We start from the raw sequence: 20877 nt of genomic DNA, 5'->3' as shown, positions 1-20877 counted from the left end.
CTTTTTTAGTATAAAGATATTATAATTTGTACTTAACTGTATTTTTAACACCAATGATCTTTATACCCGTGACTATGTATATTTTTTTTTTTAAATAATTGGTTCTTCTAAAGATATGTGCTTATGTCAATAATGACTATTTAGATTTAATTGTTTTTTATTATATGTTTGTATGTTTGCTTTTATGAGTAATACTCGAATAAAGCACTTTTGACTGACTGACTGACTATGCTCTCACCACTGCAGTCCCTCCCTGTTGCCCTCTCCACTGCAGCCCCTCCCCTTGCTCTAACCACTGCAGCCCCTCCCCTCACTCTCACCACTGCAGCTCCTCCCCTTGCTCTCACCACTGCAGTCCCTCCTCCCCTTGCTCCTACTACTGCAGCCCCCCTTGCTCTCACCACTGCAGCCTCTCACTGTGCTATCACGACTGCAGCGGCCCCTCCCCTTACTTTCACATCTGCAGCCCTTTCCCCTCACCTCTGTAGCCCCTCCCCTTACTCTCACCTCTGCAGTCCTCCCCTTGCTCTCACCACTGCAGACCCTCCCCTTGCTCTAACCACTGCTGCCCATCCCCTTGCTCCCACTACTATAGCCCCTTCCCTTGCTCTCACCTCTGCAGCCCCCTCTGCTCTCCCCACTGTAGCTCCCCCCCTGCTCTCACCTCTGCTGCCCTTCTCTTGCTTTCACCATTGCAGCCCCACCCATCGGCTCACCACATCCACCCTCTGCTGTTCCTGCCGATGATGTATTCGCTGTTCGCCTTCTCATGTGATTGCATTAGCTTCACCACTGTGATCACACCCATAACTCGCTAACCTGCCTCCCCTCACTCTCCTCTCTGGCTTTCTTTTGCTACTCTTCTTTCTCCTTGTAACTCCCTTCTGTGCACGTCCCTAAGCCTCTTCACGTGATCTTCCCACTTCCTTGTGTCCTTTCACTCCTCTCACTTCGTCTCTTTCTACTCAGCAAAACCTTTCTCGCCATCACGGTTTCTGTGCCCCTCAGTTTAATGTCCGCCCTTCTCTCGGAGCGGCACATTCATATCCTGCGCAGAAACTTCTTTATCTCCAAGGCTTCCAGAGAGAACAAGCATTTGCAATGCAATAGGTCTCGCATTTACGTAAGTTTGAGCTATTGGCATTGTAAATTGTAGTAAAGCTCCAAGCAGGTTCATTTAGTAAAGGAGTTTATTAGAGTAAGCAGGTACATCCTTCCTTGACAGGTTCCCTCTGTATCTGAATCCCAACCACCACGATCTAGAACATTGATGGCATCTAGCAACAGTAACTATAGCGATGTGCATGTGAATATCAACATACCACATCTCCCTCTTTTACAGAACAACTTAGCAAATATTAATAAGAGTTACAACATATCAATGCAAGGAAAATTATGCAAAGCATTGCTCTCATAAGTTCAGACAATAAAATGAGTATGGACCAACAAGGAAAAGTAATTTATAATTACTGATTTCATGAGCAACCCTTTTCCCTTCTTTCATTTTGAACCACATAATTTCGATATTTCAACTGCATGATAATTGCTCTCCCAGCGCGTGTTGATCTCATCACCTCACCTGAGGTTCCAGTTTTAACGTTAGAAAATGTACTTTTTGACTGTGTCAAATTACTGCTACTATTACCAACGTTAAGATCAGGAACTTCATACCACAACCACTTCATGTCTGATCTGATACCAACAGTATCATTGATTTTTTTTGAAACACTGCATTTTGAAAGTCTATTGTAATGCCAAATTTTCCCATCACTCAACTTAGCAGATCTAGAATACGTGGCGATTACCTGTAAAGGTGTAGAAAATTTGCTCTGGCCTTTTCTAACTTTGGTAGCCAATTTAACTTTAACCCAATCACCAACATTTAGTGCGCAATCAAAAGTACTATGAGTTCTGTCAAAATTGATCTTGTAATTTTCTTGCATTTTCCTTAGATTTGCCCTAACCAATGCAGGTGACCATTTCCCGTAAGTTTGCATGTTGGACCATGCAACATTATCTTTACAAAATGGTTCTCTGCCCCGTAATATTCTGAAAGGGCTATAACCTGTTCCGGTTGGAGTGATTTTATATGCCCAAACTGTACTAAAAAGTTCTCTTCTCCAACTTTTACCAGCTTTTAATGAGGCTTGTACACTTCCCATAATGACCCTATTAAATCTTTCCACAATACCATTACCCGCAGGATTGTATACAGGTGTCTTCTTCTCACAAATTCCGTTCCTTTCCAAAACATTCTTGAACTTGTCAGAAGAAAATTGCGGACCATTGTCACTGCGCATCATTTTTGGAATTCCTTCTCTTAAAAATATGTTTTCCAAAAATTTAATGGTATGTTTAGTGTCACATGTCTCATAAATTTCAATTTCTGGCCATTTCGAAAAGTCATCCATAACAACCAAAATATAATCATGGCAACCATCATCTCCCTCAATAGGACCCAGCCAATCTATGCTTAGATTTTCCCATGGCCTATTTGGAAATGATTTGGTACCTAGGGTGGGTCTTAATACACAAAGTGACTTATCAGCATCTTGACAGATAATACAATCTCTTACAAATCTCTCAGAATCACGATCAATACCTGGCCACCAGTAAGATAATTTCAATTTACTTTTTAGTTTAGAGATGCTGAGATGACCTTCGTGATTTAGTTCTAAAATTCTGGATCTCAAATTTAAGGGTACTATAATTCTATCTCCCCTGCAAATATATCCTGAATCATCCATAGACAATTCACTTTGTATTTCCCAAAATGCTCTTAAATCACCTTGATTATCGTTCTTGGCAGGCCAACCGTTGGTTATGAATTGTGCAGTTTTTTTTAAACATTCATCTCGCGAATATTCATAGTCCCATTCCCCTTTAGAGATGGCACAAGTTTCATCATACACTGCTGCTACATTGAATTCATCCCAATCATTTTGTACAAAACTCTCATATGGTAATGGAGATCTGCTCAAGTAGTCTGCTACTTGGTTCTTTTTTCCAGGTAGGTATTCTACCTCATAATTAAAGTCAAGAAGTTTCAAACTCATTTTGGCTATTCTGGGTGTGGCTTTGTATATGCCTTCAGAGGTTAGTACTTTGAGTAACGGTTTGTGATCTGTACGCAATATAAAAGTAGAACCCCATACAAACTGTCTGAATTCTTCCATTGCCAATATAGTTGCTAACATCTCTTTTTCTAATACGGAATATTTTTCTTCCGATGGTGAAAGGGAACGAGAAGCAAATGAAATGGTTATTTCTTCACTATTGTCATCTATTTGAGATAATACTGCTCCTAGTCCCTTTCCGCTGGCATCCGTTGTGATTATAGTTGGTGCCAAGGTATCAAAGGCTTGAAGCGGTAAGGCAGAGTGCAGGTCATTTTTTACCCTAATGAAGTCACTTTCCAAATCACTGTTCCAAACAAACTAATTTTTTATTTTTAACAACTGCCTCATATTGTAAGTTTTGGTGGCAAAGTTCCTTACAAAGTTTGCGTAAAATTCTGCCATCCCCAAAAATGATCTCAAATCATCTTTTGATTTAGGAGAGGGAGCACTTTTGATTGCTTCGATCAGACTTTTCTTTGGTGATAATACCATCACCACCAACTTCATGTCCCAAATAGGTAACAGACTTCATACTAAATTTGCATTTTTTAGTCTCCACTGTCAAACCTTTTTCTGCCAATTTCGATAGAACAGCGTTAAGTCTTACATCATGCTCTTGTTTGTCTCGTCCCATTATTAGAAGGTCATCTTGGAAGTATATGACACCTTTTAATCCCTTAAACAGTTTGTGCATTAGCCTTTGAAACACGGCAGCAGCAGAAGCCAATCCAATAGACATTCGTACAAAACGATAACAGCCAAAAGGAGTTATGAAAGCGGTTAAGCTTCTACTGCTGTCGTGTTATTGAATCTGGTGATACGCAGATGTTAAGTCGATTGTGGAAAATATTTTATATTTTTCGATTGAGCTAATAATTCGGCGATTCTGGGCAATGGAAATTTGTCAACCACGATATTTTTATTGAGATCTCTTAAATCAATACATAAACGCAAACGTCCATCAGGTTTGCGTGCGACGACCAAGGGAGCAATCCATTCTGCGCATTCTACTGGCTCAATTATCCCTTTTTTTCTAATTGGTCTAGTTCTTTCATTACCCCTTCTCTAATACCAATAGGAATGTTCCTGGCTTTATGCATGACCGGTATAGCGTCACTCTTAAGTACAATTTTGTGGACAAAACCCTCCAATGTTCCAACTTCTCCCGAAAATACCTTTGGGAACTGTTTTATCATGTCATCTACCAAGCCTTTTTCTGATTCATCTAATAGCAGGACTTGATCTTTAGTATTGGGGTTGAGTATAATGCCGAGTTCACCCTGGTCAATCCAACCTAGAACAGATGGACCCTTTTCCGCTACGTATAATTTTCCTGTGGTGCTCCTGTCCTTGAACTTAAACACCAGCTCTACAAAGCCTACCATTGGAATTTTTTCACCAGTGTATGTCACCGGTTGTATATCTGGGGCTTTTAAATCTTGACTAATAACTTTTCTAAATTTGTCTTCCCATACTGTTCGTTGTATGATGGTATAAGGTGAACCTGAATCTGGAACGATTTGTAAATCAATACCACCGATATTTATTTCACATACCAGTTTCTTTTTCTTTTTTGAACTCACATTCATAATCACATTGTCACACTCTTCAAAATCATCAATGCATAGAATTTCATCATCACTAGAACCAACATTTTCTTCATCCTCCTCATTCTTAATATCATTAATGCAATTAACATTCTACACGCTTTAGTGAAGTGACCCAGAACCCCACAATAACTGCATTTAGATTTTATGGCCGGGCACCACTTGTCTCTGGCAGTGTGACCCTTATATCCACACCTGTAACAAGTTGGTCTGTTGTCTTCATAATCGCTTTTGTTATGACTAGCAATTCTTTTATTGACATCTTTGTAACTATTCTTTTCTACACTTTTGTTGCTGGTTTTAATGGAGGATATTTTTCCTACAACACTATTATCTTCATTTTTCTCTAAGGCCATCTGTGCACATCTTTTTGACATTTCACCTTTTTTGACAATGGCAATGATTTCATTCAGGGGAGAATCCCCGCAGACCCATAGTTTTTCTTGTATAGCATTGTTATTAGAATGCTTTACTAGTTGATCTCTAATAAAACTGTCATGCAAATTTTCAAATTGACAATTAACAGAAAATTCATATCTGTTAATTCCTACGCATACTGTGGGTTGATAGTAAGCATCTAAATCATGTAAAGCATCTACAAATACATTCGAATTTTCACCAGGTCTAGACTTTTTTTCCATTTGGTAATAAATTCTTGACCCTTCAGGTCCTAAACTGTGCAAGAGCATTTTCTTCTTCCTAGAAGGTGTGAATTCATCCTCATTTTCTTCTTTCAAAGCAGAAATATAGTTTAAAAAATATTCCTTCCAATCTAGCCATTTTAAAGCCGGTTCAAGCCGGTTCACCAGGACGAGTCAAAAATGGAACCGGAAGTCCAAGTCCACATCCCTGGTTTGCCATTTTAATTTGCAATAATAGAATGCGTGCAAGAAAATATTATAAGTGCTGAGCTATCTATAATTCCAGATGAATTGTGCACATATATTCTACATAAAAATACTGTATTTAAAAAATGACTCCTATTATGGAGATAAGGACAAGGTGGCAAATGTGTAAAGTATTTGATTATTGTTCATGTATTCATAAAGAAATAACAAGCAATTTAAAGTGTGTATTCCACCATGAGCATAGTCTTTTTGTCATTTGAATAACAGAAAGACTAATAAAATCAATGTTGATGTGTCATCAACGTTCAGGAATACAGAAACATATTCTTGGGCATATTCTTGGTATGTTACTTGTACCGGTAGAAGAACTGGCGTATTTTCCCGATGAGCTGGTGTATCTTTCCTACTTCCAGCTTTTCCGGTATACTTGTGCGTGTATTTCCTGTAAATATAATGAAATTCAAGATGGCGGCTCCGTAAGGTCACGTTGCATGACCTTACGTGATGACGCGATGCGTGCTGATGTTTACGTTCCTTCCTCTGTGAAGTAGATATGAAGAGCCACGATCTGCGAGCGGACGACTGGAACTGGATGCTTCGCACGAGCGCTCTCCTCTCCTCGCCGACTCACGTGAGCTGAACCACTAGAGTTGGAACGTCCCCGTCTTCAAAGGATGCGGCTACACTGTCAACTGCAATTCATCCAGTTCATGACGGTGAGCAGGATCGTAACCTCCCAAAAGTGTTTAACATAAGAATTTCACTGAATTCACGCGTTGCAAACCCCTCTCTTCTTTTGAACTTGCGTCAAGTTCCTCGATGCAATTTTCGCAAGTTCTCCTGGCACAGAGATCAAATATCAGCTCCACCAAGCAAAAGCGTCTTCTTTGATTGAGCGGTCTTTCTCTGCTTACTCCATTCTAAATCCGCTCATGTAGGGTTTTAAAATCTCCTCCTCTTGTCACAATTACCTTCAGCAACTCGTTGTAAAATCACCATATAAAATCCAAGGGAAGAAATCTTTTTCTTTAACGAGCTCTTGATCTGGGTTCAAATCTCATCCCAAGTCGCCATTTGTAGTAAAGCTCCAAGCAGGTTCATTTAGTAAAGGAGTTTATTAGAGTAAGCAGGTACATCCTTCTTTGACAGGTTCCCTCTGTAACTGAATCCCAACCACCACGATCTAGAACATTGATGGCATCTAGCAACAGTAACTATAGCGATGTACATGTGAATATCAACATACCACATAAATGACAATGCCTTTTTTTTATGGTTTGGTTTTTAAAACATAAATAAAAGTTGCCATTTCCAATGCCAATAGCTTAAACTTGCGTAAATGCGAGACTTATTGCATTGCAAATGCTTGTTTTGGAAGATGTATCTAGGTAGATAATCTATGTGATGATACAGATGTTGCGAGTTGAGTATGAGATCTTGTGGTAATGTGTACTTACTAAGTCTCTGACTTGGAATGTAGTGAGCTCATGGAGCAAGTGTTCTACATTCTTGTACTAAGATTCTCGTGTGTGTCAGTTGCTCCAGAGCCCCTTCTTGGATGGATGTACACCCTGATTAAACTATATATTTCCAGCAATACTGCGTGACTCCTCACTACAAGTTTGGCGACGAGGATGGAATTGTTTATCACTCAAACGAGCAAGAAGGGGCCAGAGGATGAAGCGGAGAAATACTTCAGAGGATCTGAACCAGAGAAGCTTTGAATTGGGTATTTAGAACTTTTATTGCCCTACACGACGAGCGAGGTGAGAGGTTTATTCACTCTTGGCTGTGATGTACACCCTGATTAAACTATATATTTCCAGCAATACTGCGTGACTCCTCACTACAGATCTCCTTTGGGTATGTAGAAAAGACAGTGGTCTAAAATGTGCTGTACTGCAAATGCAGTGTGTGCTTATTGGGTGGGAAATGTTGGCTACTCACCCAAATATTGTCCTTGTTCTGCTAATTTCCCAAAGCCTTCGTGTTCCCAGACAGTTGCCCAAAATTTGAGAATGAGATAAGAGGGTCCTCAAATTGTGCGTGGTATGTGCAATATCGTTACAGTTTTGAATTATTACAACTCATAAGACAATTATTTTGCAATAACGGAGGGATGTTTAAAATGAACAATAAAAGAGTGTATCATCTTCATGAGCACGACCCATAGGATCACATAAAACATGCAAATGTCACACATATGCAAACACGAAGAATGGAAATGTCTCCTATAAGCAAACTGAGAAGTTGGCAGATAGTAATAAAAACCAACTCACCATGAAGTCTTGTCAATAAGAACCTCTTCTGCCTCTTTTTCGGCTTGGGCATCAACAATCCTACCTTCTGCCAAACAACTGGAACCCGTCAACTGATCTTTATTATATGGTTTATTGTGCAAACACAATGAGTATGTAATTAGAGTATAGGTCGCTGACTGTCTCCCGTTGTCACTCGGTGAAGCTCTGTACTAACATGTCGTTGCTACAGGGACAGCACAGATAACCAAACACAGAAAAAGGACAAACAGGGCTTCTACCGCAGACAGTGAAGACGGACTATCAAGAGAACAAGTGTCAAAAAGGAGGGTTTAGGGAGGGAAAAGACAAATTCGTAGGATAGCTGGAAAGGTAGACAAAGTGCACAGAATTTCTAGCAAAAAAATTAATGTTCACGCTTTAGCCTATCCTTTCTTTCAAAGAGATCCAAGTCCCCTTTCTTTATCCATCGCGCTGTCTTCCCTCTATGTTCATGCCCCTCCTAGCTCTGGTAATTTGAGCAGTTGACAGCCGGGGACCCGGTTCTGTCTGTGCCTGTCAAAGGAAGTGACGCCTGGCCGCTTCCGGCTTCGGCCTGCAACAGTCTGTTTTCATAAGATGGCGCCCCTAGACCTGGATAAGTATGTGGAGATTGCGCGGCAGTGCAAGTACCTGCCCGAGAACGACCTGAAGGTGAGGTGCCCGGGAGTTCCCGTGGTGGCGTGAGTTCGTGGCGGCAAGGATTGAGCGGGTGGAACTGGGGCTAGGAGAGACACCTCTATAGAGGGTGATTTGGTGGCCGGAATGGGTCGAGTGTCTGCATGGATGACGGGCTGGTGATGGGTGCTTGAGGGTCACTATAGCACCAATGGAGTGGGGTTCTTCCTTTGGTATAGATCCGGTGAATTGGTGGATGTAGACGACAGGGCATCTCTGTTGCCCTGGGAGTGGACTGGACAGTGATGAGAAACATATCCCGGTGTCAGGTTCGTATTTACCCTCTCAAGTGGGTGGCCAGGTAGCTCTCTCTGCTCACTATTCACTTGGTATATGAGGAGCAGGGACACAGTCTTCTTGAGCGGCAAGCAATGAAAGGGGATTGCCCAGCCACTCCGGTCTCCAAGAACAGAGTAGTCTGCGGTCACTGCTGACTTCACCTGGGATAGTAAGGGCCATCATATGAATGAGGGTAGTAGAGTTGATCTGTTACACGTAGATTGGCAGTAGTCTGCAGAGTATTGGAAGGAGTTTGAATCGCCCCAGTGAATGTTCTCGTATGAGTGTTATCTCCCTATTGTAGACAGAAAGGGACAGGGTTTTAAGTGGGATGTAAAAAGTGGATTCTGTAAAAGGGGTGTAATCAGAGGCGTGGCCTATGCAATTTAGGGTGGGTTTAGGTCCCAGGCTGATGTATAATTGGCTCCTTTCAAATTGTCCTGTTGAAGTTGTACACATTTACTATGATGGCATACTATCGACAGTGCTGTTACTAATTTGTTTCGAAAGTAGTCACATTTGATTTTAAAAGAGGGTGTTTGGCTAAAAACATGTGAAGTACAACCCTGTGCTTCCCGGAGTGGATGTGGCACTAGAGCTGCCGATTTGGGAACCAGTTCGAGTCCTGGCGTCAGCACAACATCCTGTAATTTTGGGCAAACCACTTTATCTAACCGTGTCTTTAAAAAAACAAAAAAAGTATACTTGTGTAATGTAACTGATGCTCATGTAAAGCGCTTGGGTCGTGTTCGCGATATATAAAACTAGAAAAAAACAGAAGACACCTGACAGTATTTTGAATCTCATTTTAAGCTTTCTTTTATTGCATCCAGACCTATCACAGAGTAATAAACATGCACCTAAAACAAACCAGGCCCATTCGCTTTGCCAGTGCTTTCTGGCAGTATCAGATAAATAAGTAACACTAATTTTGTTATGAATAATTAGATTTAAAAATGTTTAGCTCTACAAATGAGACTGTGAGCTGAACATTACTAACATCTGTGGGAAAGTCTGGCTCTCCTGTTATTCACTTTACACCACTTTTCTCTGCAGTCTAACAGCTAAAGACCCTCTCCCCCACATCTTTGTGAATCCTCATCTGCATATCTCGCACCTCCTCTTTCCTCGTCAGCACGCTCGCTTTGCTGTTCCTTGCATCCCCTTCACTTCACCACACACAGTACACCCACTCATCTGTAAGTACAGCCTTTTCTTTTACTTACTTCCTGTTAATATTTCAACAGCTGAGTATCGCCTTCACTCACTTGAACCTATAATTGCAGTTAAAACTGTTACGCTTGACTTTTGCTCTGTGCAGTCTGCAGAGAGGCCAACAATTGGATGAACATATATGACCTCCTGACAGGCACTGTGAGAAGCTCATAGCGTTTACCCTACCATTTTTTACACTCATTGTTAATAAATCGCCAGTGTTTTTGCCTGTAAAGTTAAGGACACGAAAACTGGTCCCAACAATAGGGACCTGTTTCAGTCTTAGTTTTTAAATACTGCTGGATTGTAGAACTGGATGGACCTTCCCCTCTTAAAGCCCCGAGAAGCAACATCTATACAGTTGATCCTCCCTAAGAAGAGGTTAGTCACTGTTGCCCAGTTTACGTTTATGGTTACCACCAACAGGGGCAACCCTATTACCTCAACCAGAGGCAAGGTAAGACTAGAATCCTAACAAGAGCTCAAGTAGTATATTCCATATAACGTAAACTGCGAAAAATATAGATCACAAAACAAAATAGTAATAATATATACAATATAAAACTCTTAACAAGTGATACCCCTACACACATTAAAAAATATACAAAATTTAATAGTACAATAATATAAAATTAGAAGACAATAGTGCTCTAAGTTACACAAGAAACTATAAAGATGATAAATAGTGTAAACATAAACAGTAGCTGAGGAAAATTATTACACATAAACTGTTTAGACAAAACAGGAATAGCAAAGACTCTTTTACTTAAGTGGAGTATATACTGATACAATTTCCTCATTTGTACTGCGCAATTGTGCTTGGACCACATGCCATTGGACTCTACTATTACTATATTGGCTTCGGACTTCTCGTGACCAGGAGATTGAACCGATTTTTCCATTGGATGCTCTATTTTTGAATATTGTTTGTCCTGATGATGACCACCCTGTTTAATGTGGTTGAAACGCCGTTGACTCCTACATGTGGCCTTGATTGAAGAGGACGCAATCTTTGCTGTTTTTGTTTTGTCTAAACAGTTTGTGTAATAATGTTCCTCAGCCACTGTTTGTTTACGCTGTTTATCGTCTTCATGGTTTCTTGTGAAACCTATAACCTATGGAGCGCCATTGTCTTCTGATTTGATATTATTGTCCTATTAAAGTTTGTATATTTTTTTAAAAATTTGTGTAGGGGTATCACTTGTTAAGAGTTTTATACTGTATATATTACTTTTTTTTGTTTTGTTCTATATGATCTATAGTCTACATTTTTCGTAGTTTACGTTATATGGAATATATTACTTGACCCCTTGTTAGGATTCCAGTTTGTTTATGGCCAAGAAAACGAGGTTTTCCAGCGAATTTACATGATAAAGATTTTTGTAGCAGCAATGTCACACACATGGGGTGCTGTACATGTAATAGAATTGTTCATGAGATCTTAGTGATGGCATTGCTGAAGCGCAATTGAGAAAGTACTTGACAGGTTTGAGTGTTACATTGCACAGTTACAATAAAATATTTGTTCAGAAATGTACAATGTTTTGATTATGTGCCCAAGCATCGATTTTAAAACCCAGGTCTTCAGATTTCAATGTCAGCAGTTCAGAAACTAGATTGTCTCTCCTTTCATAAAATAATCTGGGGAAAAAAACTCATTGTTTTGAAGCAATGGATTCTAGAGGTGGTGGCTGTGGGGTGAAGTCACCGTAGAGGTGACAAAGGGCACAAACTACACGTCTAATAAGCACCTCCTAAATACTGGTAGATAAATAGTGTGAGTGAATGACGTAAAAACACTGTAATTAGTACCTTTATCCAACTACACTTTTAAAAAATCCCTCACACATCTGACCTATGTTGGAGAGGGTGTGGAATGCTAGGCGATTTTAGACATATCTGGTGGGACCGCCCGGCCATTCCCCCTTTTTGGTCCGAAATTCTAGCCCAACTAAAAGAGATTTTGGGGTATCTGGTCCCTAGTGACCTAGACTTTGCACTGCTAGGGTTGAGAGATGACTCTCTAAAATGCCAAATGATTAGGGATAGGTCGGTGATAAGGCTCTGTTTAGGTGCTGCGAAGATGGCGGTGGCTGCCGCATGGAAACTTAGAGGCACCCTCACTGACATGTAAGGTTGTCGCTAGCAGTCACGATTGAGCGCATGGCCGACATTTTATCAGACGCCTATAACATTTTTTGAGTATGTCTGGGGTCCCTTGGTGAACTAACTTTCTACACTCCTACCTCTGTGTCCGTCCTACTCGAACAAGGGCTCTGCATCTCTTTCAGTTTTAAATGATTAGCATCCCTGGTGGCTGTGGGGGTGATGGGGTTTCAGGCCTCACTGTCCTCGTACTCCTTGTATGTTCCATTAGGGGGAGGTGAAGAGCCTTTCTGTATTATTAAATATATCCCTATGTACCATTAGTTAGTGGGTTATGGTTTGGGGAGGGTATACGGGCTAAATGGGTTGTTAATTGTTCACAGTGCCGGCGATTGCATGATGCTGGGACTGGTCAGTTCCACTCAGTATGAAAGCGGTCTTCCTAAATGGCTGTGTGGTCCTGTGAAGGAATTGTACTGTATGCCTCCTTAGAAAATAAAGACCGTTCTGACAAAAAGAATATTGTAACGCAGTTGGCTTGCAGAGTGAATCCACCTGGAGTGTATGGAACAATATCGGATATTTAAGAGCATAAAGAAGTAAACAGATTTCCACTTGTCAAACAAACAGCATCAGGTAAGATTGTCAGTGTGAAGCCATTGTACAAGAGCTGATTTGTTTGCCAACCTTTCGGATTAACAAAATATCTAATATATCCAAAAATATATTAGTTTTGTATTCTATAATGTATTTTTAACTCCGCTTATCAGTGTATGTGTTGTCTGGTTTGTAAAATTATAATGCAAACCACAATTTGAGTTGCAATGACAAGTAAAGCGTATTTATTTGAATTGATTGATATTGACCTCTTCACAACACAGCTTCACCCTGAGCTAAGATGAAGCGGCTGAGACACCCAAGCATGTACCACTGTGCGATTTCAGCGCGCACTGCTTGAGCCTTGCAAGGGTGACTCCTAGGGGAAAGACACAGATGACTCTGGCACGAGGGATAAACGCTGTGCCCATAATTGCCTCCAAAGTTATAGCGAGCTCTAACCCTACCTTAATGGATTTGAGACCCTTCTGAACTCCCCCCCCCCCCCCCCCCCTTTCCCCCCCCCCCCCCAACATCCTGGGGCATTTCAAGGACGTGATGTCTACTGTACGATCGGCCCAGAAAAACGCCTGACCCTTAGATGGTGCCTGCCCCCGTTCGGCGCGCTGTCTTCTCCAGCTCTCTGGCTTCTGTCTCTCCCGGCTATCGAGCCTCCTGCTGATGGCACCTTGATAATCACCGAAACAATATCCCCATGCCCATCTAGATTTTGTTCGGACAGCGGTTTCTCACCTCTCCAACTCCCAACCGGACATGGGGGTCAACCTCTCCCCATCTCCCTGCTTTGTCTCCTCCCCCCCCCCCCCCCCCCCATTATGGCCGATGCCCGGTGGAGATACCAGACAGCTGTAGGGGAGATCGGCTCTGGTTCATCCCCATGACCATCAACTACCCAGCCAGACATTGGGCACAGTTTATCTCCGTTCTCCCTGTTTTGTCTCCTTCCTCCCACTCCCTTTGACAGCGGAGTCCAAGCATTACGGTTGACGCCCGGTAGAGCTGCCAGACAGCTATTGAGGAGACCGTCCCTGGTTTTCCCCTTGGCCGTCACCTACCCAGCCGGACATTGGACACAGTTTCTCCCCGTCTCCCTGTTTTGTCTCCTTCCTTCCCCCTCCTCTGACGAATTTACCTTAACACTGCTTTTCTAGGTCTCGCCTGACCCAGCGCATGCGCTAGTCTGGCGAGACTTATTGAGAGGTCTCCAAAAAGTGCTACCAGGCCAGCCTAGAGCTACAGTGCGCGCGCGCCGCGCTTTACCGCAATTACTTTCACTTTCGCGGCCGCTTGGCATAGCCAATAGGTCTCGCCTTTGGGACCTTATAAGTATTTAGCTATGCAACTGTCGCATGGCTAAACACTTATAAGGTCCCAAAGGCGAGACCTATTGGCTGTGCCAATGCTTGTTTATCCTATGTTTGATTATGCTTTGTAACAAATGTAACTTGTAACCTGTAATTCGCTGATCCTCATGTAAAGCGCTCTGATACCTACGGTCTCGCCAGTGCTATATAAAACTCAATAAATAAATATAGATGTTTAGATCACAGCCATAAAAGTGCAAAATTATCGTTTACGCTGGGGTTGAAAGCCTAGGTCCTCCATTGTTCTGTGGTTGGGTAGGGTAGGCCATTGTTTTATCATCAAGAATTTTTAATTTGACCAGAAACAGCAGATATCGAAGGCTAAGTTTACGTATGTCACGGAAAGAGCGTTTCTATTGCTATACAACTGTAGTGTAGTTGGGGAAGATAAGTCCCTTGCTTCAAAAAGACCAACCTGTCATCTTTGTGTAAAAACAAGTCATGATCTCTTTATTTAACCAGACCAGTCACTACCAGCAGAAGAGTGCCACTGGTGCCGGAGACGTGGTAGCAACTCTGTGTGCTCGTTCTACCAATGTTTCTGACATAATGTTAACTGCTTTCTCACCACATTCCCAGGCAGGCGTTCTAGTTTCACATTTGTTTTCTTTGTATATCAATTTTCATCTTCCTGTCTGCTAGTCCGAAATCAAACACCCATAGTCATTTATCAAATATTTGCCCATAACACCTCCTCTATGGCCACAACCTTTTCAATACACATTGATTTACTATCACCCTTTCAATCAGCTTGCTTGGGTCTGTGCCCAATAGCCCCAAATACAAAGCCACTGAATTCATCTTATATTCCAGTACACGCTTAATGTGTTTGTGTTTTAACCCTTTTGGTGCGCCGGACGGCCGAGAACTGCCCTGCGCCACGGTACTCATGCGCGCAGGACGGCTCCCGACCGTCCTGGCACATGGCACCGGAAATCCCTCTGGTGCCTTTTTCTTCCCTGTAGCCTCGGGAGCTCGGGAAGAGCTTCCCCAGCTCCCTCTCCCCTTTCCAATGGCACCCCTCCCCAATGGATTCCTGTTTGGATCCACCCACTAGACACCAGGGAGGGGGGGAGTGGCCTCTTGGGCAGGGTTTACGCTCCCCCCCCCCCATAAAACAATTGGCAAAATTCAGTCTTTCTGGCCCCCCCCCCTCCAGGGGGGGGGGGGGGGGTTAGAAAGCCCACTATACGCCAGGGATTTTTATTTTGCACCATTGTTTTTAGGGTGGGTGCTGCCCAAAACGGGCATTCCAATGCCCCCACGCCCTGCCACAATAAAAGCCTTTCTGCCCCCCTGGGGGGGGGGCAAAAAGCCCACTAAACACCGGCACGGTGATTCCATCCAAAAATATGTGTAAAATGTGTGTTTCCCAGCAAAATTTGAGGTTTGCAGGGCATTCTGGGCAAGGACACGTTGAGGGAATCCATGCCAGCCATACCTAGCTGGACTCCCCAGCTACTTTTCAGAAATGTGTGGGTTTGGTAGTTTCCCAAGATGGCTGCCAAGCCCAGGGCCAAAAACCCAGGTACACTTAGAAAGTGTTTGCGTTAAATTATACTACTCTTGAAGAAATGCGTACATCTTTCATAATTGGCATTGCCTACTTGTATCACTGGTAGGAAAGTGTACAATATTTGAGATGTATAAGTTTCCATATTTGTTCGGACCTATACCCCTCATGATTTCGAACTTCTTCTTTCGCGAACTTTTATTAAGCAATATGTTTTGTATGGGTTTTTCAAAAAAGCAAGAAAAGCAATCCGATTTTTAAAATTGCCTGTACAAAAAACAGTTGGGCCTTGCCGGTCTTTAAATTCTGCTACTGGCCCGCTGTAGCACAACCAGTGTTTGACGGAAATACCAGCACACTGTTTTCTTCCCATTTTTGAAATTATTACATATGGGGCTAGTGGGATACTTTGCAAAGTTATTTTGACACAAGATATTTTAAGAGGGTCCAATTTGAGTTGACTAAAGTTTATCGATCCATCTAGTCCAATTGGCGCTGTATGTAGGAATCAAACTAATTAATAAGTAAACTCCATTCGAGAGTAAATCCTCTTTTCCATAAACATTCAGAGACAATGTGACTAATAGATGGGCTACTATGGGACTCCAGAGAGTGGAGAAATTGTTTTCAAATGGGATGCTCATAAAGTTTTTAATGAGCTATACGAGGAGTTTAATTAGGCTAGGAAAGAATTTCTCAAATACTTGCATATCAGAGATTTTGTTCCGTAAGTTTGAAAAAAGCCAATTAAAAATGTAAAGGTGTTCAAATTGGGGCAATAAATAACAGCTTCTTAGATAGCATGAACGATGCTCATATGACCGAGACATGGTCTTAGAAATTGGTAATGTAAATTCTTAAAAACAAAATATTCAGATTGCTATCTATGCTGGTAATGCAGTTCTCAAAGCAGTCAATCTGCGATTACAGCCGTTTTAAGTAATTCATAGATTGTATTATACACCAGTGAGATTACATAAGCGGGACATTCAGGTTTATGCCAAATGGAGAAAGTGGATGACATGCGTACGTTTCAGAACCATAATAACCTAACTTGTTTCTGAGCGGAGGTAACCAAAGCAGTTTGGACGGGAGTACAACTTGGTTATCTTGGCTCAGAATATTGTTCTTGGCACAGGTGCATAATCCTATGGCATGGTCTGCTTTCACAGCAATCTGTACTGCTAGATTATGTATTGCCCAGTAGTGGATCAGCACTATTCTTCCAAACATAGATAAGTGGTGGGATCAGCTCTGATAGTATTATGAATTGGAAAGAGCAGCCCAGGTATTTATGTTAATGTTAATGTTATGGGGTATTTATAAAGTGCACTGCTACTCCATGGAGTGTCCCGGCGCTAACGGGTCCCCCTTGACCGAAAACAATGTGCAACCTCATCCTGCAAAGTCCCCATTACTGATGGAACAGCCAGGTCTTAAGTTGGCGCCTACAACTAATAAGCTCTTGTTCTTGTCTGAGAGGAAGACCATTCCATAGTCTTCCAGCTACCACCTTGAATGAACGTTTCCACCCCCCCCTTCCGAGCCCGAAAGAATTTAGGCACCGACAGCAAATGTTGGGTCGATGACCTCAAAGTCCTGGCTGGGGTATAGGGTATAATTTTATTTCTGATGTACTGAGCCCCGCTGTTATGAAGCGCCTTAAAGGCCAGCACAAGGGACTTAAAATGAACCCTATTTTTCACTGAGAGCCAGTGCAGAGATTTTAAATGAGCGGTCATGTGAGTCCTGGGCCCGACCAAGGAAATAGCTCTCGCCGCCGCATTTTGAACTACCTGTAGGCGGCCCAATAGATAATGTGGGATGCCCAGGTATAGCACATTTGCATAATCCAGCCTTGATGTGATCAAGGCTTGGACCACTGTTTTCCTGTGGGACATGGGGAGCAGCGGTAAGAAGTTTTTCATAATTTTTAAAAGCCTAAAACACGTGCCGGCCACTGATTGGACCTGCAACTTCATAGAAAGATCCGAGTCAAGCAGGACTCCAAGATTTTTCACGGTGGTAACTGGACTAGAAGGTGGAGACTGATCCTGGGGCCACAAATTACGCCCTTCATCCCCTGGAGTATGTCTGAAGAAGATTTCAGTTTTAGCGGAGTTGCATGATAATGGGGGGGAAGAAAACTATTTGAAATAACATGGGGACCAATGGCCTAACTTGGGAGCAGAAACAAATTATAGTTTTTTTGTTTTCTGTATTTGTTTTTTTTTTTGGCCGAATATAAATATGTAATCTCATCCAAAAGAATAATATTGGTTGTATATTTCTATGTATAGTCCATAAATAAGGGGGCAGGGGATGGACACCCTGATCTCGAGGCCCTTGTGGGCGGGTACAGCAGGATTTAGCGCAGCCCATCCAATAAATATGATGATACTCCAACTGGCAGTAGTTAATATTACCTACCCGAAATGCACAGAAAAAACATTGGTTGAAGTTATGTATGCAAGATCTTCCCTCCCAAGTATATGAAAAAAAAAAATCATTTGTAGAAAAAAAGATGAAACAGAATGTATAAATGGGTGTAAAAATATAATAAAAATGAACTTTCGAGAACAAAGTACATTTTCAAATTTTATCAGTTGCTTTACTGAGCGAATTATATTTTGCAACTCTCATTTTGCACTTCTTAGCTCAAATATTGCATTTCTGAGGATGTTTTAATGACGCAATTGATAACCTCACTTATGACATTATGCAATCACTGCAACACCATCCTACAGGGTGTGTGGACTTGAAGTAATTGAACACACTATACCCGTGGACAACTTTTATTCACCTTAATGGGATTACCCTTGTAGATCTTTTATGGAAGAAACCCAGACAACTGTCAAGTTTAATAGGCAGCTTTTAAAAAAAGTTTTTAAAAAATACTGTTTATTGATGTTTCAAATACAGAGACGGATGAAGCAAGCAAGAGGCATTGTAAGTGATGTTGGAATACAGCACATTTCAAATATCAATTCAGCGTAGCAATTTTAGCCTCACAATGCCAAAACCTCTCCCGATCAGGAAGAAACGGCGGGGCGGGAAGAGGGGAAGAAGCCACTCAGCAGGTGTGGAACAGAATCAAATCTTATAAAAGCATCGTCAGCTGTGCATCCAGGGGATCAAGATCTCAGCGCAGCATGCAACAGCCCAAAGCGCCCATCACGGGAAGCACCCCAGACAGAACATCAACTAATCTGCCCCTATATGTCAGGAGCAGTGTCCTCGGCTCTTTCCCCATCTCGCATAACCAAGCACAACTCAGTGAGGGGACCAGATATCTTTAGGCCATGGCCTCCGTTCCCAATAAGTACTTAAGGTACCTGGCAGTACGCTGCATCTTTGACCCAATCATCTTTCTGCGGAACCGCATGACGACCCCAGTGCATCTCCACTCGGCGTTTAGCCAGCAGGAGTGCAGTCCACTTCCGCAACTCCAGGGCGACCACTTTGACATAACCTTGCATCGCAACATGGGGAGTTCGCTCCAACTGCAGGCCTCTGATGTCATCAATGGTATCAGAAACATTGTGGCAGAACCTCCCACTCCTGGGAAGACCCTGGCCAAATTGTAGGAAATCAGCGCACGTTGCCGAGCAGGGTGTGCTGCATGCATTGTCTGAGGCCCAACCTATGCAGTCGCTCCGGGGTGTGATATAGTCTAGATACTTTAAGTCCACTAATTGCAACCGGTAGATGGGCAATAACACAAGCCTGAGTACAAAATATACGCCACTGTTCCTCTGAGATGCTGGATGTAAAGGCATTGAGAAACAGCCTTTACAACATGGTTTTTACTGCGGGGAATGAAACCAGGAGCTCTCGAACCTCCACTCGCAGCTGGTAGTAAGTGATTGTGTCCAGCATGGTGATGTCGTGTCCTTGTAGGGCTTGTTGTGCTATGATAAAAGAGCCATTGGGGTAGATGACACCCATGGTAGTAAGTTGCAGCTTGCGTAGTCTATTGTGTGTCCTGGAGTCTAGTGTAATGGACAAGGCAGGCTGTTCAGTTAATGAATAGAGGGGGCGAAAAGGTTATCTACTCAAGCTCAATTTCGTTCCATGCCCAAACCGTGCAAACCACTGTATCAAGCGGGGGGGGACAGGCTTTGGTTAAAAGAAGCATCATGCTAATAGAAGTGCTTTTGTTTTAAGCTGAAAACAAATGATCCACAGTAAGCTGCTCTGTAATTGGCCATTACTAACCTCTTCTGTCATTTTCAGCTGGATGGGAGTATGTGTTAAAAGGGAAGGGACTCCAAATATTCTTCAAACCTCCCAGCCACCATTTCGTATAGTCACACTGTGGATACTTTTTCTCATTAGTAAGGCCTAGCTAACAAGAATCGTATATTTGACAATCGTGTATGTGATTGCATTTTTAAAAGGTTTAACATAAAATATGTTTAGACTTATTTAAACATTATTAACCTTGCAAACTGAATAGAAAAATTCTGGGAGGGCTATTAATTTTTTTATAAGGGAGGGTCACGGCATTAAAACGGTTTGAAGACCACTGCTCTAGGGCGTCTGAGTCTGTTACAGCACCATCCGCAGGGGGCATGGGGCAGCGTGGTCATGTTTAGGTGCTGTATGAGCTAGATACGGTGTGGGATAGAGCCAATAATGTGCGAAGTGCGCCTGTGCGCAGTAAGAGTAAAGATCCATATCCGGTGAGCCAGCCCACCCTGCTTGAAGGGGAGCATAAGTACCTCCCATGCAATCCTGTGTTGTTTCCTTGCACATGCAATTGCCACCAAATGCGACCTGAGATTCCGCTTAAAGCAGAGTGGAAGATCAATGAACAGGTAGAGAAGTTTGGGCAATACGATAATCTTTGCCAGGGCGCCAGACACTAGAATGGGAGTTTCACCCAGACATCCGCCCGCCTCTACAACTAGTCCATCAGACCACCATAGGTAGATTGCCAAAAGATATCTAGCAGGCCTCGAATAATCTACCTGCCGACTCGCAATTGCGAGTAAAATTATGTCAGGTTGAGCTATTTTTAGCCTGCTGAGTAAACTTAGGCTGGAAAGGACAGGTGCTCTGTTCATTCAGATAGTGAAGGAGCAAAAAAGAGGCCATTAAATCTTCTTTTTATCTTGATACGTTTACTGTCTGTTCAAGATAAGAGGTCAAATGTCAGTTTGTCTTTTAACGAATTGCGGCTTGGAAAGTTTGGTTTATTTTTCTCTCTCTTACTAGAGTCAAGTGAGCT

At 42.3% G+C, this 20877-nt stretch overlaps 2 protein-coding genes across 2 annotated transcripts in view; one reads left to right on the top strand and one right to left on the bottom strand.

The window, feature by feature from the left end:
• RABEPK (Rab9 effector protein with kelch motifs) overlaps positions 1–8077 on the bottom strand; it is an 83897-nt gene extending 75820 nt beyond the window's left edge. The window contains exon 1 of the mRNA XM_085613782.1: positions 7854–8077. Coding sequence (XP_085469908.1) covers positions 7854–7856 — 3 coding nt within the window. The 5' untranslated portion in view covers positions 7857–8077. The remainder of the gene's footprint in view (positions 1–7853) is intronic.
• A 273-nt stretch (positions 8078–8350) lies between these two features.
• PPP6C (protein phosphatase 6 catalytic subunit) overlaps positions 8351–20877 on the top strand; it is a 128485-nt gene continuing 115958 nt past the window's right edge. Inside the window, exon 1 of the mRNA XM_085613783.1 lies at positions 8351–8525. Coding sequence (XP_085469909.1) covers positions 8451–8525 — 75 coding nt within the window. The 5' untranslated portion in view covers positions 8351–8450. The remainder of the gene's footprint in view (positions 8526–20877) is intronic.

This window comes from Triturus cristatus, chromosome 1_2 (assembly GCF_964204655.1).
Source record: "Triturus cristatus chromosome 1_2, aTriCri1.1, whole genome shotgun sequence".
Taxonomy (NCBI): Eukaryota; Metazoa; Chordata; class Amphibia; order Caudata; family Salamandridae; genus Triturus; species Triturus cristatus.
This window is presented reverse-complemented; position numbering and strand designations above follow the sequence as displayed.